The 22,311-nt window shown below is 42.2% G+C and overlaps 1 protein-coding gene across 14 annotated transcripts in view; it reads left to right on the top strand.

Moving 5' to 3' along the window:
• The window catches only part of BMPR1B (bone morphogenetic protein receptor type 1B), an 825,728-nt gene that overhangs the window by 683,090 nt on the left and 120,327 nt on the right, over positions 1-22,311 (top strand). For all 14 annotated transcript variants that reach the window (XM_029597567.1, XM_029597542.1, XM_029597519.1 and 11 more), the window contains 2 exons: positions 11,794-11,890; positions 21,917-22,055. In XM_029597567.1, the coding sequence (XP_029453427.1) occupies positions 11,794-11,890; positions 21,917-22,055 (236 nt within the window). The remainder of the gene's footprint in view (positions 1-11,793; positions 11,891-21,916; positions 22,056-22,311) is intronic.

The following is a 22,311-nucleotide window of genomic DNA, read 5'->3' as shown; positions in this document are numbered from 1 at the left end:
AGATGATGGAAAGGCTAAAGAGGTTAAGGCTGTTCAGCTTGGAAATGAGACAGCTGAGGAGGATATGATAGAGGTCTATAAAATCATGAAAGAACTTGAACAGTAAATGTGAATCGCTTGTCTACTCTTTCAAATAATACAAGAACTAGGGAATACTCAATGAGTTAATAAGTAGCACATTTAAAACAAATTGGAGGTAAAAAAAAATGCACTCAGTGCACAATTAAGCTGTGAAATTCATTGCCGGAGTATGTGATTAAGGCAGTTAGTGTAGCTGGGTTTAAACAAAGGTTCTCTGCATTAAAAAAAAGGTTAAAGGAAGATCAAATGATTGCCTGCATGGGTTAAATGGTAAGGTGAAAGAGACAGTTAAAGCCAAAAAGATATCTTTTATAAATCTGAAAGCAGGTCCAAAATAGGAAAGAGCATAAGTACTGGCAAGTTAGATATAAAATATTAATAAGGCAGGACAAGAGGGAATTTGAAACGATGATTTCCATAGAGGCAAAAACTTGTATTAAAAACTTTTTCCAAGGCAATTAAAAATAAAAAGCCCATGAGAGAGTCAGTTGGTCTGCTAGATGACCAAGGGGGTATAAAGGGCACTTAGGCATGACAAGGCCATAGCAGAAATACTAAATTAATTTCTTGCTTTGGTCTTTAATGAGGAGGATGTTGGAGAGATACCTGTACTTATAATATTGTTTGACTCAGAAGATCTGAAGCAAATCACTGTGGATATGGAAGATGGAAATAGAAAAAAAAAATGACAAAAAAAAAAAGTAACTAATCAATAGGACCAGATGGTATTCGCTTCAGAATTCTGAAAGAACTCAACTATGAAATTGCAGTCCTAATACTAGTAATTTATAATCTATCAAAAACAAAAGTACCTGAAAACTGGAAGGTGGTCATTGTAATGCCAATTTTTAAAAAGGACTCCAGGTATCATACAGGAAGTTATAGATTATTGAGCCTGATGTTGGTGCCAGGCAAAATTAACAAAATGAATGGCCATATGAACAAACCTGACATAATAGAAAAGAGCCAACATGGATTTAGCAAAGGGAAGCCTTGTCTTTCTAATCTGATATTTTTCTGAAGTTATTAATAAATATGTGGCTAAAGGTGAGCCCATCAATACAGTATATCTGATTTTCAGAAGACATTTAACAAGGTCTCAGGAAATAAATTAATTAAATTCATGAGATAGGGCCAAGGCGTCTTTTTTTTTTTTTTTTCAATTGCCAAAGGTAAATAGTGGAGTACCACAGAGATCTGTACTGAGAATGGTGCATTTAACATATTCATAAATGATTTAGAAAAGGGAACAATGAGTGAGGTGATCAAATTTACAGATGATAGAAAACAGTTCAAAGGTTTTAAAACACAAATATATGGTGAGGAATTGCAAAACCAACCTTGTGAGACTGGGGACCTTGTCATCTAAAAGGCAGATGATATTTAATGTGGACAAGTACAAAATGATACACTAGGAAAAAAAAATTATAATTACACAATGCTGGGTTCCATATTAGGAGTTACCTTCCAGGAAAAGGATCTTGAAGTCATTTTGGACAATATGTTGAAATCCTCAGCTCACTGTGCAGTGGTGGTTAGGACAAAGAGAATGTTAGAAATTATTAAGAGAAACATGGAAAATAAAGAGAATATTATCATACCTCAATAGCAAATCATGGGGGCTCAAAAAAGATAAAGCAAATCTAGAAAATGTACAGACAAGGGCAACAATAATGATAGTGGGTGAAACGGCTCCCTTATGAAGAAAGATTAAGCAGGTTAGGGCTCTTCAGCTTGGAGAAGAGGCAACAGAGAGGATATGAACGCATGAGGTGGAACAAGTAAATGGGGAATGATTATTTACTCTTTCAAGTAGTACTAGAGTTAGGGGACACTTCATAAAACTAACTAGTAGTAGATTTAAAACATAACAGAGAGTATTTTTTCACTCCAAGCACAAGTAAATTTTTGAATTTGTTGCCGGAGTACGTGGTCAAGATATCTAATACGTCGGGATATAAAGAGGTTTGGACAAATTACTGGAGGAAAAGTCTATAAACCATTATTAACCGGTAGATTTGGGTAGGCTCTGGGAGTGAGCAACAAGAAATATATTATCTACTAGGGATGTGAATCGTTTTAGGACGATTAAAATTATCGTCCGATAATTTTAATATCGTCTTAAACCGTTATGGAACACAATACAATACAGATTCTAACGATTTATCGTTATAAATCGTTAGAATCGTGAGCCGGCACACTAAAACCCCCTAAAACCCACCCCCGACCCTTTAAATTAAATCCCCCACCCTCCCGAACCCCCCCCAAATAACTTAAATAACCTGCGGGTCCAGCGGCGGTCCGGAACGGCAGCGGTCCGGAACGGGCTCCTGCTCTGAATCTTGTCGTCTTCAGCCGGCGCCATTTTCCAAAATGGCGCCGAAAAATGGCGGCGGCCATAGACGAAAAAGATTGGACGGCAGGAGGTCCTTCCGGACCCCCCGCTGGACTTTTGGCAAGTCTCGTGGGGGTCAGGAGGGCCCCCCACAAGCTGGCCAAAAGTTCCTGGAGGTCCAGCGGGGGTCAGGGAAGCGATTTCCCGCCGCGAATCGTTTTCGTACGGAAAATGGCGCCGGCAGGAGATCGACTGCAGGAGGTCGTTCAGCGAGGGTTCCGGCGCCTCGCTGAACGACCTCCTGCAGTCGATCTCCTGCCGGCGCCATTTTCCGTACGAAAACGATTCGCGGCGGGAAATCGCTCCCTGACCCCCGCTGGACCTCCAGGAACTTTTGGCCAGCTTGTGGGGGGCCTCCTGACCCCCACGAGACTTGCCAAAAGTCCAGCGGGGGTCCGGAAGGACCTCCTGCCGTCCAATCTTTTTCGTCTATGCCGCCGCCATTTTTCGGCGCCATTTTGGAAAATGGCGCCGGCTGAAGACGACAAGATTCAGAGCAGGAGCCCGTTCCGGACCGCTGCCGTTCCGGACCGCCGCTGGACCCGCAGGTTATTTAAGTTATTTGGGGGGGGGGGGTTCGGGAGGGTGGGGGATTTAATTTAAAGGGTCGGGGGTGGGTTTTAGGGGGTTTTAATGTGCCGGTTTTTTGATTTTTCGATTTTTAACGATTTTTCACGATATTTTACCCCCCCAAACGGCAACAATACGATTCCCTCCCCCTCCCAGCCGAAATCGATCGTTAAGACGATCGAGGACACGATTCACATCCCTATTATCTACTCATTTTGGGATATGCCACAAAACTTTGACCTGAATTGGCCACTCAGAGACAGGATGATGTGCTCAATGGGCCTTTGGTTTGACTCAGCATAGCATATCTTATGTTCTTTGCAGGGCCGGTGCAAGAGTATTAGGCACCCTAGGCAAACCTTACAGCCTGGCGCCCCCCCCCCCCCCCACATACACAATTTTAAATTATGCATTTATAACAACATATTTTACATGAAAAATGACATTCTGAGGTAAAATTAATATAGACGTTGTTGTGATAATTTCATGCACTGTTGTGATGCCAACAAGAAAACTTTGCATCTTGGAATTCATATGTCATCATACCTATTGTGATATATTTCTGCATGGTCCTCCTGTATCAGCACAATACTATCTGTCAACACTCAAAGAATAACAACCTTACCTATGAAAAAGAATACCAAAATATTACACCAGAATCTAAAATATCAATACACCTCCTATCAGGAAAACAGAACAGGCTAAGCTACTACAGATCCCTACAGAGAAACCACCTGCTAAGAATGCTTCATCTCAGACTTTGCATGCAGAACACAAACCCTCACCAATTACAGAATAAAGCCACATAAAGTATAAATAGAAATGTGCAGACAAAAACTGAACTGTAAACGCCAGACTCTATACAGTGTAACAATGGAAAAACAAAAATTTCACCATTCCTCGTGAAACAAATCAATAAAATCAAGACATATAAATCATGAATCAAAAAATCATACAAATAAAATAATTTCAAAACAGCTGATGAATAGAATATCCAATAATTAAAGACTCATGCAAATTTTGAAAGCTTTACCAAACATCAATAAAATATTTCAAAACAGCAGACACATCACATACTACTCAATAATTAAAATGGTAGTCAATCAAGAAAAATGAACTTAAAAAGCCACCTTTACTTACCCTCTCTAGCAGTTCTCCTACTCCTTTCCCTTGCAGGCCACACCAGAAGCAGCAGTAGCTGCTGAAGCTGTCCTCACGGTCTTCTTCCTTAGGGACCACAATTTGTCTCTTCTCTCTCTCACAAACACACACCAGTCCCATTCTTAGGACCAGTTTTTCGTCTCTCACACACCAATCATCTCCCCTACCAGTCTCTCTCTCTCTCACACACACACAAGCACACACATACCAATCATCTCCCTGATCAGTCTCTCTCACACATACACACGTCACCTCTCTGGCCAGTCTCTCTCAATCACACAATGCTCTCGCTCTCTCTTACTTTCACACACGCTCTCAATCACACACATGTTCTATCTCACTTATAAATAGGCTCAATCATACACATGCCCCCCTCTCTCTCACAGCCACAGCCAGCCAAAAACATGTTCCACCTCTCTCTCACACACACACACACACAGAAGCACCCTCCCTGTCTCACACCACACAGAAGCACCCTCCCTGCCTCACATACACACCACACACAGATACACACAAAGGCCCCCAGCTGAACAGCTTGTCTTCGGTCTTCAAAAAATGGCGAACCTCTGAAAAAAAGTAATTGCAACGTGGAGCGGGCAGTTGGAAATTGGGCGATACAGGAACGGATAGGACTACAGTCTTGCATTTTTTGATCTGAATCGTGTGGAGGGCAAGCGGTTTTTCCCTGATGAAGAACTTCTTCGAAACTTGGCCAGGTTGTACTAACACGCTGCCGTGAATGGAGGAACGTTCAATATGGACTAAGTAAAGTTAATTACAACCGGGAGGTGTGGGATATGGTATATGAGGTGAACGATTGAAAGCTCAGTTTAATGAAGAATGAAGAGTTCCTTTTTTGAGGCAGACTGTTCCATCTATTCTTTGACAGAAATTCATTTTTGGCAAGATTTAATGAAGTTTAAAAAAAAAAATGAGTAAAAATATTTTTGAATAAATAGTAAAAAAATCAATACAGTGGGACGGTGGTTGTTCGTGATTAAAAAAAACAGTAATAAAGTTAACCTGGATGGTAACTTTAAACTTTTATGAAACAGTTTTCCTCTTTAAAAAAAAATTTTTGGTGTGAAAAAGTGGTTGCAGAAAAGAATTTCTGTCTACAATAAAGAGTATTGAATAAATGCTTGCAATTAGGTTGGAGATTTAAGATAAGAAGAAAGGAAAAGATATAAAAAAAAACCCCAAAAATATTTTTGTATGTAGGTTGGTGTGTTGGTATTGAGAGAATTACTCACATTAGTGGATCTTGGAGTTGGCTTGCCATAATGCCCAGCATGAGTGCAGCTAATAGAAGCTGCCGATGCACATCTCTGGCCTTGCTGCTTTCACCACTGGACAACATAGTCTTCGTGCCCCCAAACCACCACCTGTGGCTTCAATGCATCGGACCTGCTGCTAGAAACAGGTGGCCTGTCTTCACAAAAAGATGATGTCCAGTTTTGACAACAGACGTGTTCAGCATAAAATGTATCTGTTATGGTAACACTCTTGTGTGTGTGTTAGGAAATGCAAGAGAGTGCAGTACTGGCAGTGTCCACAATGTGTCAGCCTTCTGCTATTATATCAGGATACTGCCACCTTGGGGCCACTGCTGGAGTACACCTCCACAGACAGAGCCCACGAGCGTATTTCCTATAATAGATTGTCAATTTAAGAGTGCGCACTAATGGAAAAACTGGGAGCTGACAGCAAGGAGACTGACTAGTTTTATGGCTGTGATTTTAAGTTCCCAGCTCACAACAGCATGTTACTTGAGATATCAAGATAAATGGGCAACAAGACAACTTTACTCCTAGAACATTTTCACTGAGTAAGATTTATTCCTTTCTATCTTTTTTTATTATTATTATTTCTTTTTGTCCCATCTATCTGGATAAGCACATGTGCTCCAACCCACATCTTAATGCTTGTCAGCACTGAAAATAGTTGAGCAGCTCCAGCTATTATGGCTGAATAAAATGAGGAGAAGATTGATGATAAGAGCTACTGTACTTGCACCGTGTCCTTACAGTCCCCACTGCTGGTACATAAGTTAAAAGTAAGGAGAAATTGAAGAGGATGTGGTTGGAATGTACATTACAGTAATTCCAGTTAAAATGGAATTGAAAATCTTGTTCAGAAACCCATATAAAAGCACAAAATGTGATGACCAAAAGGCCCATTTAACAGCAAACAAAAAATTGCTTTGGTATAGTTTTTAATTTCATAGAATCATAGAAGCGTGATGGCAGAAAAAGATTGTATAGCCTTTCTAGTCTGCCCATCCACATCAACTAATTCAGCTTTACAATCCTTAGCACTCCCTCAGTGGTCATCTGTGTTTATCCTAAGCTTTTATGAATTCATGTACTGATCTAGTCTCCACCACCTCCACAGGGAGTTGTTCCATACATCCACCACCCTCTTTGTAAAGAAATGTTTCCTTATATTACTCCTGAGTCTTACTTCCATTCACCTTTACTTCCATTCACCTTGTTCTAGAGCCTCCACTCTGTTGAAAGAGACTCACCTCCTGTGCATGGAAACCTTTGAGATATTTGAATGTCTCTATCATCTCTTGCCTTTCCTGTAGGGTATACATGTTTAGATCTTTAGGTCTATCCACATATGCTTTAGAATAAAGACCACTGATCATTTTAGTACCCAACCTCTGGACCAACTTTATCCTGTTTGTATCCCTTTTAAGGTACGGTCTCCAGAGTTGTACATATTATTCCAAGTGAGGTCTCACTAGGTACCTATACAGAGGCAATATCATCTCCTTTTTTCTGCTAACCATTCCTCTCCTTATGCAGGCAAGCATCTTTCTGGCTTTTGCCATCACCTTATCTACCTGTTTGGCCAACTTAAGATCAGCAGATATGTTGTTCACCTCCATATCCTGCTCTTCTTTGTGCATAAAAGAATTTCAACCCTTATACTGTATCTCTCAGCATGTGCAGAGAGACATGGAGCACAACTCTGAGAAGGAGCTCAGAACAGTTACTCTTTCACAGAGTCTGTTTAAGTGCCATTTCTTAGTGGCACAGGGGTAGATTTTTAAAAACGGCGCGTTCGCGTACTTTTGTTCGCGCTCCAGGCGCAAACAAAAGTACGCTGGATTTTAGTAGATACGCGCATAGCCGCGCGTATCTGCTAAAATCCAGGATCGGCGCGCGCAAGGCTGCCGATTTTGGGCAGCTGGCGCGCGCCGAGCCGCGCAGCCTGCCTCCATTCCCTCCGAGGCCGCTCCGAAATCGGAGCGGCCTTGGAGGGAACTCTCTTTCGCCCTCCCCTCACCTTCCCCTCCCTTCCTCTACTTAACCCACCCCCCCCCCCCGGCCCTATCTAAACCCCCCCCCCTACCTTTGTCCGGGGATTTACGCCTCTCGGAGGGAGAAGTAAATCCCCGCGCGCCAGCGGGCTGCTGGCGCGCCGAGACGCGACCCGGGGGCAGTTCCGGAGGGCGCGGCCACGACCCCGGACCGCCCCGGGCCGAAACCATGCCCCCGGGCCCGCCCCCAAAACGCTGCGTCGATCGGCCCTGCCCCCGACACGCCCCCGACAAAAAACCCCGGGACTTACGCGAGTCCCGGGGCTCTGCGCGCGCCGGCAGGCCTAAGGAAAATAGGCGCGCCGGCACACAAGGCCCTGCTCGCGTAAATCCGGGCGGATTTACGCGAGCAGGGCTTTTAAAATCCGCCCCCTAGTCTTTTATGCACAGACTTTTATGCACAGTCAGATGAATCTAGAACAAGTGGATTATGCACACCTACCAGCAGATGGAGAACGGAGAAAGCTGACATCACAGTATATATACCCCAGCAGTGACCTCAGCCCACCAGTATTCTCCATCTCGACGGTTAGTGGACGTGCATCTCCCCATTGGAAATTGCTTCAATTTTAAGAAAGAGAATTATGGATAGAATATTAATGCCCCTGCTGTCCTGCAGTGATATCAAATGGTCCCTCCCCCAGTTAAAAATTCCTGAAGTGATTTCTGTGGTCCCTCAGAGGTGTGCCTTGGTCCGGAAGCTGGTTTTGCTGGCATGGACTTAGCTGCTTGGGCAGCTGAAAGGCAGGGGGTGCAGGAAGCCGAGCGCAGTGATGACCGCATATTCCCCATCCTCTCGCAGCCAGAGACTGTCTCTGTGCTTGGCCAGGTACGGCTGAGCTCCGGTAATTAAAAAAAAAAAAAAAAAGAGATATTTGAGTCAACTGTAAAAACAAATCTTTAAAAAAAAAAAAAAAAGCCCTCTGACAAATTTGATGTTTTTTCATACATCTATACAAATGCAGCACACTGAGAACTAGCAGGCAGCTATCCTGATCAGCCTATCCTGTAATAGCACTACTGTGTTTCAGATTGTCGGGAGTAATGAGAAAGAAAAGGTTCTGAGGAAGTTTTGATTTCTTGTCATGTGCATTTTCTGTTTTATTTTTTTAAAGACCTAGATTCCTTTCTCTTCTTCTAACCAACCCCCCTCAATATACCCACCCATTCCCATCCTTTTCCATTATTAATCACAGATAGCCGTCCTATAAATATATATTTATCTTTCCAATTGATCACACTGGCTATGTTTTAATTCTCAATGACCTGCTCTGGGAGAATGAACAAGACTGAAAGACGTGCCTGCAAGCTTGGATGAGAGAGACTAACACGGAGTGCACCAGGGAAACCCTGGAGGAGGTTATAGAAGGGACCACAGATGCCATTTCATGGTTTACTCTTTTTATTTATTTCCAAGCATTCTCCTAAAGGTTAGACCCAAAGCAGGTAAAGTATCAAAGCACTGAATACATAAGTATTGGCTGCTTACAGATATGATAAGTGAAGTGGATTTCTAGTTGAGATATACAAAATGTGGGTAAATCGCATAAGAATAAGGAAGCGGGTGCAGTGGATATGAATTGCACATTTGTGGAAAATGGAAATTGATTGCATCCACTTTACCTACATCAGGCAGAAGCCCAAATCAGACCAGTTATTCCATACACTAAGGAGGATTCTTCTGTTTTCATGAGAAAGCAAAGTACTTTTAAGCAGGGCAGCTCTATTAAAGGCAGCCGTTGCAGTTCTCGGCATGTCTTGACCGCTCAGAAAACTGGAAAGAAATAGTCCATCTTTCCATTTAGAACCATATTTCTTACCCGATTATATCTGGTGCATATTTCACCTGCTTGAGAAGTTTTAAAAGCTGAGCAGGTCATGACAGGGCAGGAACCTGGGAACCCACAGTGTTACATACGGGCCGATACAGTAAGACACGCGGGAGAGCCGGCGAGCGCCCACTCTCCCGATGCGCGCCCAGGCCACTCTCCTGGGCATGCGATTCAGTAAAAGATATGCAAATTAGGGCCCATGGTAAAAGGAGGCACTAGGGACACTAGCGTGTCCCTAGCGCCTCCTTTTTGACAGAAGCGGCGACTGTCAGCGGGTTTGACAGCCGACGCTCAACTTTACCAGCGTCGGTTCTCGAACCCGCTGACAGGCCTCCGACTTAATGCTATGATATTAAGTCAGAGGGTGTACAGAAAAGCAGTTTTTTCTGCTTTTCTGTACACTTTCCTGGTGCTGGCCGAACTTAACGCCTGCCTTCTGAAAGTAAAATGTGTGGCTTGGCTGCACATTTTACTTTCTGTATTGCGCAGGAATAACTAATAGGGCCATCAACATGCATCTGCATGTTGCGGACACTATTAGTTTCGGGGGGGGGGGGGGGGTGTTGGCCACGCGTTTTCCACGCGCTATTGCTCCTTACCGTATAAGGGGTAAAAATAGGGTGTCGAAAACACGCGGCCAAATGGGGGCTAACAGTGCGCTCAGCTTGAGCGCACTTTACTGCATCAGCCCGAATGTGAGAAAAATGAATTGGTCATTTGACTTCTGCATCCAGTTTGAGAAATAAGGAATATAAAATAATGATTTTGTGATCCTTTTTTATAGCACTTGGCTTGTAGATTATTAAAAGTTGTAGAAATTGATGTGTTTACATAAAGTATATCTACTCGGGGAGAGTGTGTTGTTTGTCTCCCTGCTCGACATTCCATCCTGTGCCCCCTGCCTCCACTGAAGACACCAGAGCCACCGAGAGAGGGGAGAGCCATCGGTGTCGTCATCTGCAGGCGCCTTAAAGCGCGGTGTGCAGCAGCGTACCAAAGCCGCGTGCCCCTCCTCATGCTTTTGCAGTTAGACTTCCAACACATCATAAAAACCTCTTTTGATGGGTAAAAAGAGGAAAGGCTGTGTGAGAACCTTACCACCAGGTCCCCCCTTCTGTCCCCTCTGCATCTCAGCCCACCATGGAGGTTTTCCAGTTTACTAGCCAAAATGTTTCAGGTGCTGCTGAACTTGGACCTTCAGGTTCCGTTCTTTCAGAGGTGTCAACCTCCCTTAGCCCCGATGGAACTACCCCCCCCCCCCCCCCCTAGGGTCAAGTCACCTGGAGTTGCTGGATAAGACTGCAGGTTTTGAAAAATCTGCTCCATTGCCCAAGTTGAGGCAACCTAGCTGTGTCTTTCGGGTTCCTCTGTTCCTTTGAACCATCTGGAAAAGCCTGCTATAATCTTGCTGGATTCCCCCTGGGTCACCATCACGATGTTGGAAACCATCCAGATTTGATTCTATGTTGAACTCAATGGGTAACGTGTCTGTGTTACTTAATGATCAAGCTCAAAAAATTCAGGAGCATGCTGAGAAAACTGAGGATTGGATTTCATCTGTTACTAAGAAAAGTGTTAATGTGATGAGAGACAATATTCATTTTCATAAGATTAGAAAACCTGGGCAATTACGTCAGAAGATGTAATTTAAGGATGTTGAATTTTCCTAGTTGTTGGAGATGCTTGGGAGGCTTTTTTCAAGTTGTTAAAGCATTTTGCTTGTTTTTTTCCTACTGAGGCAGTGGCAAGTGTCCCTAAAGAAGATCCTTTTGATTTGATAGCTTTCTTGGAGAATTCATCTTTTTCTATAGAGGATAGAGCAACTCTTTGTTGGCATTCTCTAAGGAATCTGATAAGCAATTGGTATTGAAGCTTTTTTTTTTTTTAGCTTAAAAGAATGTTTTCTATGGTCAAATTTCTATTTTTCCTGATGTAACTAGAAAGACACAGCAATGCCATAAATTATTCTTGGCAAGAAAACAGAAGGTTGTAGATATTGAAGAATGTTTTCAGCTGAAATTTCCTTGTAAGTGTATGCTTAAATATCAGGGTAGCAGATATATTTTCTATGATGTGGTTCAACTGGATAACTTCCTGCTTAACAAAGTGGATGTACATGGTGGTGGCTTAAAAATTCAGGGTAATAATATTGGTCCAATTGTGTAAGAATGGCTATTTCCTGTTTTCTCTTTCTTTACTGATAACTCTTCCCGATATGGTTTGTGTGATTAGTTCTCAGTTTCAGATATTTCTTGGGGGTTGTTTTTCCCTTTTTACTGGTTTATGTGAAGTACTTCTATATTTTGTAATAGTTTGTTTTTTTTCTTGGGATATTTTGTTAAAATTCAATAAAGCACATTTTTTTTTTAAAGTATATCTACTCATAGTACATATTCTGCAACATTGTGCGTTTTGTATTCCAGACTTTGTGAATGGGAGCATTCCTCACATGGCCTTACTGATCTCAGTGACTGCCTGCAGTATTATTCTGGCTCTCATCCTCATATTCTGTTATTTCAGGTGAGAAGAAAATACACAAGTTTAAACTTTTCTTTGAAACTTCCTCTTACTTTTCTTTTTAGTAATCCCAAATTCCATTTTATTTCTATATTTTACTTGGTTGACCTTCCATTGCAATTTTTTTTTTTTAGGTAAACATTGACCATTATTTAGAAAGTAAACATAGTTACTTTATTTAAAGATTAATTTGAAACATAATGATGTTCTTTCATTAGAGCTATGAGTACTTCTCCTATGTGTATAATATGAAGTTATTATGAAATATCTCAAGGCTTCAGATAACAGACTTCGCATTCTGGGTTTTATTCAATAACTTTAAAAGGAAGATCTCTCAATAATTGTTTTTCAAAAGTTACACATTTTGGATAGTATCTTGACGGGATCTCTATTTTTCACACTCCTTGCATTTTATTGCATTGTTTTGATTGTCTTTGTAATCATACTTGGCTCCACTCCAAGTAGAGCTGCATTTGCCTTTCAGAGCACTGGTGAACATCGACTCGCTTTGACTGAGTCATGGGTACACAAGGAATTTAGTTTTAGTGTGAACAGAAGTAGCCATTCCTGTCACCATCAGCAGCATAGAAAAGTCTTTTACTATATGATAAGAGATGGCCTGCATCTCCACAGTTGTTTCCAAGATTTCAACCTTTTTTCTTTCCTGCACAAAACCGTTTAGTGTCTTCACTATGCTCTCTTCCTGTGTGTGATATTTGTGTATACCTCCATCAGCCCCTCTGCATTGTCATCGCTTGTAATGTGATAAACATTCTCCAAATTGCACACCTTATAATGCTCAAAAAGACAAAAGGAAGGGAACATGAGAAGGATAAATCTCATAACCAGTTCACCTCATTGTCCCCTGCTGACCCAGCTGCTCCCCCTACCCAAGCAAGACAGGTCCTACCTCCCGGCCTTAAATCGCTGAAAGCCCGGGTGGAACACGGCAGGAGAGCAGGAGTCAGCAGCACAGGCATGCTCTCTTCTTCCCACCCTCCCGCGGCCTGGAAGAGGAAGTGGTGAGCAGCAAGTGTGTGCGTGGGAAGAAGAGACCTTGCTAGTGCACTCGGCATCTGCCCAAAGAAAAGAAGAGAGGTGCAGACTGAAGAATGAGCAGCGCGCCTCAGAGAAAAACGAAGAACGTCGTCAACCCCTACAGCCAATGGGACTCCTTGCTCCGCGAGGGCTGAAAATGAAGTAGATTGCTGCTGCCTTTTAGGGTTAGAAGTGGAGGAGGCTGCAGCTGCCGCTAGTTCGGGGGAGAGGGGAGAGTGAGTGAATGAGCAAGCGTGTGTGAGTGAGATGGCATGTATGTGAATGATTGAGAGCCAGTACATGTGAAAGAGAGTATGTGTGTGATTGAGAGCTGGTTTAGGTGAGAGAGCATGCGAGTATGTGATTGAGAGCCTGAGTGAAAGTGAGAGAAAGACAGCATATGTGTCTGTGTGTGATTGAGAGATGGCTTAGGTGAGAGAGCATGTGAGTAAGTGATTGAGAGCCTGTGTGTAAATGAGAGAAAGAGAGAACATGTTTGTAAGCATGTGAATGAGTCTGTGTGTGAGAGAAAAGGATAGCATGTATGTGTGTGTGATTGAAAGCCTGTGTGTGTAAGCCTGAAAAGATAGATAGCATGTGTGTAAATGTGTAAATAAGAGCCTATATAAGTGAGAGAGAAAAAGCATGTGTATATATGAGTGATTGAGAGAGAGAGGAGAAAGTTGCAAGCAAACCATCCCTCCTCCTGCTAATTCAAAATAATCTCAGGGCACTTGGATATTAAACGTTCCCAGGTATGCAGAGCAAAACATTTTTTGTATCCTTATTATTTTTCATTACTGGGTCTTAGTGTCTGCTATTTCAAAATATTTTATTGGTATCTAGAAATTTTTGATATGAGTTTTTAATTATTGGATATTCCATTCATCCGCTGTTTTGAAATAATCTGTTCTTTTTGTTAGTATGGTTTTTCTGCTACTGATTTTATATTTCTTGATTTGTTTTATAAGGATGGGTGATGTTTCTTTTTTTCCTTTGTTGCACTGCATACAGAAACTCTGGCTTGTTGCGGTTTCCAATTCAGTTTTTGTCTGCATGCTTCTAGTTATGTGTTTTGGTCTCTTTATTCTTTGTTAGGTGAGGGTCAGCACATGTGATTCAGGTAAGGTTCTCTGCTGGGGTGAAGTTTCTGTGTAGGGCTCTATAGCAGCCTGACTTGGTCCGTTTTCCTAATAGGAGATGTATTGGTATCTTAAGGCCTGGTGTAATATTTTCAGTGTTGCCTTTTCTTAGATAAGGTGGTTACTGTTAAGTGCTGGAAATTGGTGCTGTTTTGGTGTGGGATGATTACTATTTATGCAATTTCTGTTCAGACAGAATATGTATCTTTTCCTTGTGTCATTCTTAACAATAAAAATAATACTGGACCTTTATTTTTTATTTCCGCCGTAAATTGTATTGAGCAGTGTGTCACACATGTGAACGTGGTCTGTCAGGTGTGTCACGATGGGAGAAAGGTTGAGAAACCACTGCTCTAAAACAACTTGATTAATAGCAGTTAATGGACTTTTCCAAGAACTCATCCAAACCTTTTTTTAAACCCAGTTACACTAACAGTCCCCTCCCCCCACAGCTGAACCCCCATCTCATTCCCCAGCCTCACCCTCTAATAATATCTACTAAGCCCCTCCTAATCTATCTTAATCCTATTTGCTCCATCTGCTGCAGGCTCACTCCTTTCCTCTCCTGCTCCCTGGAAGGTGAAGGACTGAATCATGAAACAGAGGGCTATTCTCTGAGTGAGATTCAGCACAGCTGGAAGGCACTAAATCTTCAGCCAGCCTGCTGCCCCCAGATTTTTTGGCACCCTAGGTGCAGGCCTTTTGTGCCTATTGACAAATCCAGGCCTGTTGAGGTGAGGGAGATCAGCAGGATCTGTGATATTGCAAAGAGAGAGGAGCTGGGTGAACTAGATGGGCCTTATGATTTTGCCCCACTCCCCACCACACCCCCTGTTAAATTGGACAATAGGGAATAGAAGGTGCAAGGCACAGCTCCACAGTTTCCTGCAGCTGCTCAGGATTACATTCTGTGGCAAAAAATGTGAACATTCTGAAGCCCATTGACAAACATTTCCATTTTTTAATTTACATTATAAAAATTAATTAGTTTTCCAACCTTGCATGTGTTTATACAATGTATTATCTTTTATTGACTGAGAAAAGGGGATCTCAAGTATCCATACAGGGAGGAGATCTCAGGGGATGGGGAAAGGAGAAGGAGAGGGTGAGAAGGCCAGGGATATAGTGAGGAGAGGAACATTAGGAAAAAGGACTGGGGATGGGAGATTGGAAAGCCTGAGGAAGAAGAGGGAGGGTTTGGAATCTGGATGGGAGAAGGGAGAGGATGAGTTATGGGATTGAGGAAAGGGGGAAGGAAGGGTTGGGGGGGTTGGTTCCAGGATCTGGGGAGAAGGGAAATGTAGGAAGGTTCCAGAATCTGGGAGAGAGGATCTGAATTATTGGGGGCGGGGGGGGAGAGAGGCAGGTGTCCCTAGTTTGCTCCAATCCAGTTCCCCCTTGAATCTCCTTTACACTCCTATTCAAGCTGGCATATACACACCTGGCAAACATTGCAACCCTCCCCCCATCCCCCAGCATCTCTCTTCAACCCCCAGTCCGTCCTCCTTAACCTCCCCAAAAAGACCCCTTTACTCTGTTTCCCCTACCCTCCTGCTCTTTGCACGTTGCGTGGGAGGAGGAGGGTTTGGATCAAAAAGCAAAGCGCTGTTCTCTGCTGAGATTCAGAACAGCTGAACCGCAGCAAATCTTCAGCTATTCCACCACCCAGATTTCTGTCACTCTAAGCACAGGATTAGTATGCCTATTTATAAACCTAGGATTGCTGGTTATTAGAGATGTGATTCGGCCGAACCTTCTTAGTTATCGGCCCACTGCGGGAAATTTTGTTTTCCCACGGTTCGGGCTGATTTTATTTTGGCTGCCCCCGAAAGGAAAGCCGAAACCCACCCCAACCCTTCAAATTTAATAGATTACGGAAGGTCAGGTTTCATGCCTTCTTGTCAGAAAATAAAAATCCACCTTATCTATGCTGGTATTGAAGGCCCACACTGACCTTTGATGCTTAAGATATTCTCAACTTCTTTAGCTCCTTAGTGAGAGGACAAGCTAAGTAGCTGAGTGAAATCTTACTCCCCCACCTTGATCCAAGATGACAAGGGCTTTGATTGCTTGAGCAAGGAACTGATGGGGAGTCACATTGAATGAACATTCTAAAGCCTTGACTTGTCTCTTCAACACATGAATCTAAAAAGCCAGGAGGTTTAGGAGGCGCTACATCATCCAAAGTAGCCCCATCTGGAGGTGATTTCTACATTCGGGCTCAGATAATTCCATATCGTTCTCCTGAGATCCATTCCTGGGGCCTTCACTGACCTACAGAGCTGTAGAAAACATTCACTTCACTATGAGGCCAACCTCGGTGCTGGCATTGCCATTCTTTAAGGTAGAGTTGGATAAGACAATTGCCAAAGTTTTCACTTGACACATAGAGCCTGTTGAGTTTCTGGCATCAGGCATCTTGACTCTTCATGCATCAAGCTATCCTCATCTCAGCCTCTCCTTCAGGCCGATACAGTACAGTGCGCTAACCCACGATTGGACGCACGTTTTGAACGCGCTAGCTTTACCCTTGTTCAGTAAGGGGTAATAGAGCGTCCAAAATGCGCGTCCAAACCCCCTGAACCTAATAGCGCCCACAACATGCAAATGCATGTTGATGGCCCTATTAGGTATTCCCGCGCGATACAGAAAGTAAAATGTGCAGCCAAGCCGCACATTTTACTTTCAGAAATTAGCGCCTACCCAAAGGTAGGTGCTAGTTTCTCCGGGCACCGGGAAAATGCACACAAAAGCAGTAAAAACTGCTTTTCGCTGCACCCTCCGACTTACTATCATGACGATAGTAAGTTGGAGGTCCCGAAAGGTAAAAAAAAAAAAAAGTAAAAAAAATAAATTGAAAAAAATAAATTGAAATAGGCCCGCAGCTCGCGGGTCTAAAACGGGACGCTCAATTTTGCCGGCGTGCGGGCTCGAGAACCAACGCCGGCAAAATTGAGCGTCGGCTGTCAAACCCGCTGACAGCCGCCACTCCTGTCAAAAAAAGAGGCGCTAGGGACGCGCTAGTGTCCCTAGTGCCTCTTTTTACCACTGGCCCTAATTTTCATAAATTAAAATACTGTATCGCGCGCACAGGAGAGTGGCCTGTGCGCGTGCCGGGAGAGCAGGCGCTCTCCCACGATTTTACTGTATCGGCCCGCTTTTTTGGCACAGAGTATGTCAGTACCAACACAGGTTCAGTAGCACAAACCTGTCTTGGCTCATTCTGTATCTAATAGGAGTCAAATGAGTTTAAAGCAGGAAGCCTCTCCTGCACCTTGACATTGCTCAGTCATAACAACATAAGAAGTTGCCATACAGGTTCAGACTGAGGGTCCAAATAGCCCAGCATGCTGTTGCCAGTAGTGGCCAATCCAGGATACAGGTACCCGGCAAGTACCCAAACATTAAATAGATCTCATATTACTAATGCCAGTAATAAGCAGTGGCTATTTCCTAACTCAACTTGATTAATAGTAATTTATGGACTTCTCCTCCAGGAACTTGTTCAAACTTTTTTTCAAACCCAGATAAGCTAACTTCCTTAACCACATCCTCTTAACGAATTCCAGTACTTAATTATGCATTGAGTGAAAATCAATTTTCTTCAATTTGCTTTAAATGTGCTACTTGCTAACTTCATGGCATGCCCATTAGTCCTTGTATTATCTGAAAGAGTAAATAACCAATTCACATTTACCCATTCTAGTCCACATGATTTTATAGACCTCCATCATATCCTCCTTCAGCTTTCTCTTATCCAAACTGAACAGCCCCAGCCTCTTTAGCCATTCCTCAAAGGGGACCATTCCATCCCCTTCATCATTTTGTTCACCCTTCTCTGTACCTTCTCCAGCACATCTATATCTTTTTTGAGATGCAGCAACAAGAATTGAACACAGTACTCAAGGTGTGGTCTTAACATAGAGCAGTACAGAGCATTACAACATTCTCTGTTTTATTTATCATTCCCTTCCTAATAATTCCTAACATTCTATTTGCTTTAACCACAGTAGTACACTGACCCAACGATTTCTATGTATTGTCCACTATGACACCTATATCTTTTTCTTGGGTGATAACTCCTAACATGTTACCTCGTATATTTAAATCCTGCTGATTTCCACACTGTATTACAATTGCTTATCTTAATTGGACTTGACTGTTATACTTTCTCTACCTAGGCCTTCCTGCTTCTGCTATAAAACTATTGTAAATGATTTAGAAATCAGATACTGACTGGCACTGTCTTCCAGTCTAATAAGGATAAAATTCTAAATTCTGACTAATACATAAGCAATGACATCCTTTATGCATCTGTTCACTGCTAAGAATCTGCAAACTGACTAATAGCTGGTCTGTGTCTACAATACTATGCATTTTGGTCTTGCCTCAGCACTGCAAGCATTCACAAGAGGATCAGTATTCAAAACTGGCCAGATAAGTAACTTAGCCAGTTATAATTTATCCGGCTAAGTCACAATTTATGTTCAGCGGAATGGCTATGCCACTGAATATACGCGTATAACTGAGCACTTAGCCAGAAAAGTCTAACCGGCTAAGATTAAACCTGCTCTGACAAGTCTAGCTTACCTGTACAACTTCTACAGCTAAGTCCAAATATTGACAGTTAGCCACATAAATTGTATGACTAACTCACTTCGCTCCACCCTGATCCACCCACTGCCCACCCACAGCTTATGCTACTAATTTTGTATCTGTATAAGGGATTTATACATGGGAGCATATTCAGCGGCCACTACTTAGCCACACAAGTCCTGCTTATCCGGCTAAATAGCGCTGAATGCACTTTGAATATTGACCGAAAATTGTCTTGCAGTCTTTGCAGCATTTTTATAAAAGTTGGGGTTTCTAATGGTTTCTTCTTGTATGATTGACTGGTCAAGAATATATCTTGGGCCAGGAGCTAATGAATCCATCAACCCATCTGGGTGTTGTAGTCACTAGGGCTCTTCAGCTACCCTAAATCCAATTGGATCCAGACATCTTGATTAGAATTTATAGAGGCTCTGCTAAACATAACTCAAGCCATGATTTGTCTCCCCACCCACAGGGCAGATAATATAATGGTCACAGTGAGAAGAGTAATTCAGTTGGAAGACATCAACTTAATCAATGTGGAGAATGTTGGGCCTTATGACTTCTATAGTTCATGTAGTTCCAGTATCATGGCTCCACATGAGAAAAGCCCAATAGACCCTGAAGTCTCAATGGAGCCAGGACATTCAGAGAATCCCAGTAGGGTATTTGTATGATATAATTCAGAGATGCTTTGTCTTGGAGGCTTTCCCATTCTAATTTAACCTGGGATTTATCTTTCAAAATTCTTCCTTGCCATATTTTCTTAATTATATATACTTTCAACCTAGATTAGGGAGATTACTGAAAAGGGTTTTGCACACAATGCCCCTGGTCTTTCCAGAAGAAGAGGTTGTGCACCAATCTATTGAAGTGACAGGCAGTTTTAAATACTCAAAAAGCTTTCAGAAAAAGTGGCAAACAAAATTGTCCTAATTCAAGCAGTCAACCAGGTGATGCTGTTTTATTTTGAACAGATTTCATCCATTTGGAGTTCACCTCAGTGCAGTGGTTCCCAACCCTGTCCTGGGGGACCCGCCCCCCCCCTAGCCAATCAGGTTTTCAGGATATTTACAATGAATATGCATGAGAGAAAATTTGCATGCACTGCCTCCAAAACAAGCAAATTTTCTCTCATGCATATTCATTGTGGATATCCTGAAAACCCGAGTGGATGCAAATTTTCTCTCATGCATATTCATTGTGGATATCTGAAAACCTGACTGGCTGGGGGGTCCCCAGGGCAGGGTTGGGAACCACTGCCTCAGTGCAATTAGTGCTTATTACCATCATGTAACAGAGAGCCATCTTTCTGCTCTTACTCTAGTGTCATTGGTATAGTTCTTACTTGAAGTGAAGTCACCATCAAGCCTTCTGTGCTGTCATGGGGACATCATCGTGGTTCTTATGCAACTGATAAAAGCTTCCCTTTGAACCTCTAGGTTCATGTGACCTCAAGCACCAGACTTGGCAGATTCCATGGTTGGTGGCTATCACTTCAACTGAAAGACTCAGTGAGCTTGAGGCCCTAGTGATTAACCTCTTATCATATTTTATTGTCAAATGGTGGCGTTGCACACACACATCAAAAACACCTGCCTAAAGTAGTATTGGATTTCCACTTTAATCAAACATCTTTCCAACGTTTTTCCTTAGGCCACCTTTCCATAAAGGTAAAAAGGTTCTTCATTCCTTGGATTCCAAATGAAATGTGGCCTTCCTCTTAGAATGGTCTCAAGTCCATAAAAGGTTCACTCTGCTTTTTTTTTTTTTTTTTTCTTTTTTTGAACCTAATAGACCAGTGAGAGAGCACTCCATTTCAAACTGGATAGCAGATTACATTTCCTTCTGTTATGCCCAGGTAGGTTTGACCTTAGAGGGGCATGTCCATGCTCATAATATTAGGGACACAGCAGTATCGGGTGCCGCCATTGAAGATATTTGCAAGGCTGTGATGTGGAGTTAAGTTCACACATCCATATCCCATTCTAACTGGACAACACTTCCTAGTGCCATTTTATAATTTTGGAGTGTCTTCCCTGTTTAAACAAAATCACAGAATAGAAAAGGGTTTTCCCAAAAAGACACCTATTGGTGGTGGTTCTGGTTGCTTCCCCTTTTGTTGAAGATGCTTTTAGCTCAGGAGACCCATATGGCATAACACATTGAACTGATTGCCTTCAGTGAGCGAAGTTGCTCACCTGTAATGGCTGTGCTCATCATTTCACCAGTCATGCAATTCCTTCAATCTTCTCCTTCAGAGTTTTATCCCAATTCAAAGTTATTATATGGAACTGAGGGGAGCCGTAGTGGTGCAGGAACTACGACTGTGCTAGAGTGGTGAAAGGCTTTCTCATCTTTCCAGAAAGCTCTGGAAAAATATGTTCAATCAATACTGAGTATGGTCTCATGACTCGTTTATGTGATTGGGGAGCTGTTGTCTTCAGAGAACTTTGCCATCATATTGTGTGTCTCTATGCTTAATGAAAAAAAAAATGCTTGTTTTTCTTTTGCTGTTAGAATAATCAAAATATGTACAATGACGCCATCTAGAGTGTATGCGCTGTTTCTGATGTTCCTCTCGATCCTGCTGGGCATATGCAGTCATGTACATTATTTTAGACAGATCGTTTTCTATATTTATTTCAGACTCTGCCTCAGATGGCCAAATACTTTTTGATGTTATCTCAAATTAATGGACTACAGTTGCCTTACAAAATCCTGATAATAATCTGGTACACTTAAAAATGAGCAAAAGCATTGCTCTGAAAATACAGCTCTTTTGCTGATGTAATTTTGGAATTCATTATTTGCAAACATTCTCCACATATATTTTATCCTTTTTTTAATTTTGGCGTTTTTTGAATGTTGGCAGAACTTTACATTTTGCAGTATCTGTTTTTTTCTACAGATGTATCTACACACTTGAACGACATTATTGTTATTAAATTATTAAGTCTTTGATTTATTTTGAACTGGTAGTGGTGAAACTTTATTTTTTAATTGAAGATTGCTGGTGGAAAAGTGTTTGACCGTCCTTACATATTTCAGACTGACAGCAGTGCAGTATGACTTGCAAAATGGAATTACGCACCATTTCACTGCATTAGTATGGCTAAGAGCCACGATAAAAGCTTGATGGTGCATGGCAATGAAACAGCTCAGCATGAGTAACATTTTGTTTGTATTCATCTCTTTCTGGTGATCTACCTGCACAGTGACCCACTTTGTGCTTTTTTTTGTGAAATTTCAGGTATAAAAGGCAGGAAGCCAGACCTCATTACAGTATTGGGCTGGAGCAAGATGAAACTTACATTCCTCCTGGGGAATCCCTGAAGGACTTGATTGAACAGTCGCAGAGCTCAGGAAGTGGTTCTGGGCTCCCTCTACTGGTACGAAATAAGTTTCTGCTGAAGAAGGGTTTTATCAGGCAAATACGTTGGCAAAACCAATATATACTGTTCACTAAAAGTGCAGAGGCAATGTTGAATGGAAAATAATACTAGGGATTAGCAGATTAATGACTCTGTTCCCTCAGCTCCTAAATCGCATGGTCCTAGATAAAGATACGAGGAGCTGCAAATCTATAGTTAAACCATAAGTGCTATATAATAATAATGCCACAGTATGAAAAATGATAAAAGTTTT

The sequence above is a fragment of the Rhinatrema bivittatum genome, chromosome 1 (genome assembly GCF_901001135.1).
Source record: "Rhinatrema bivittatum chromosome 1, aRhiBiv1.1, whole genome shotgun sequence".
In the NCBI taxonomy this organism is placed as follows: domain Eukaryota; kingdom Metazoa; phylum Chordata; class Amphibia; order Gymnophiona; family Rhinatrematidae; genus Rhinatrema; species Rhinatrema bivittatum.
This window is presented reverse-complemented; position numbering and strand designations above follow the sequence as displayed.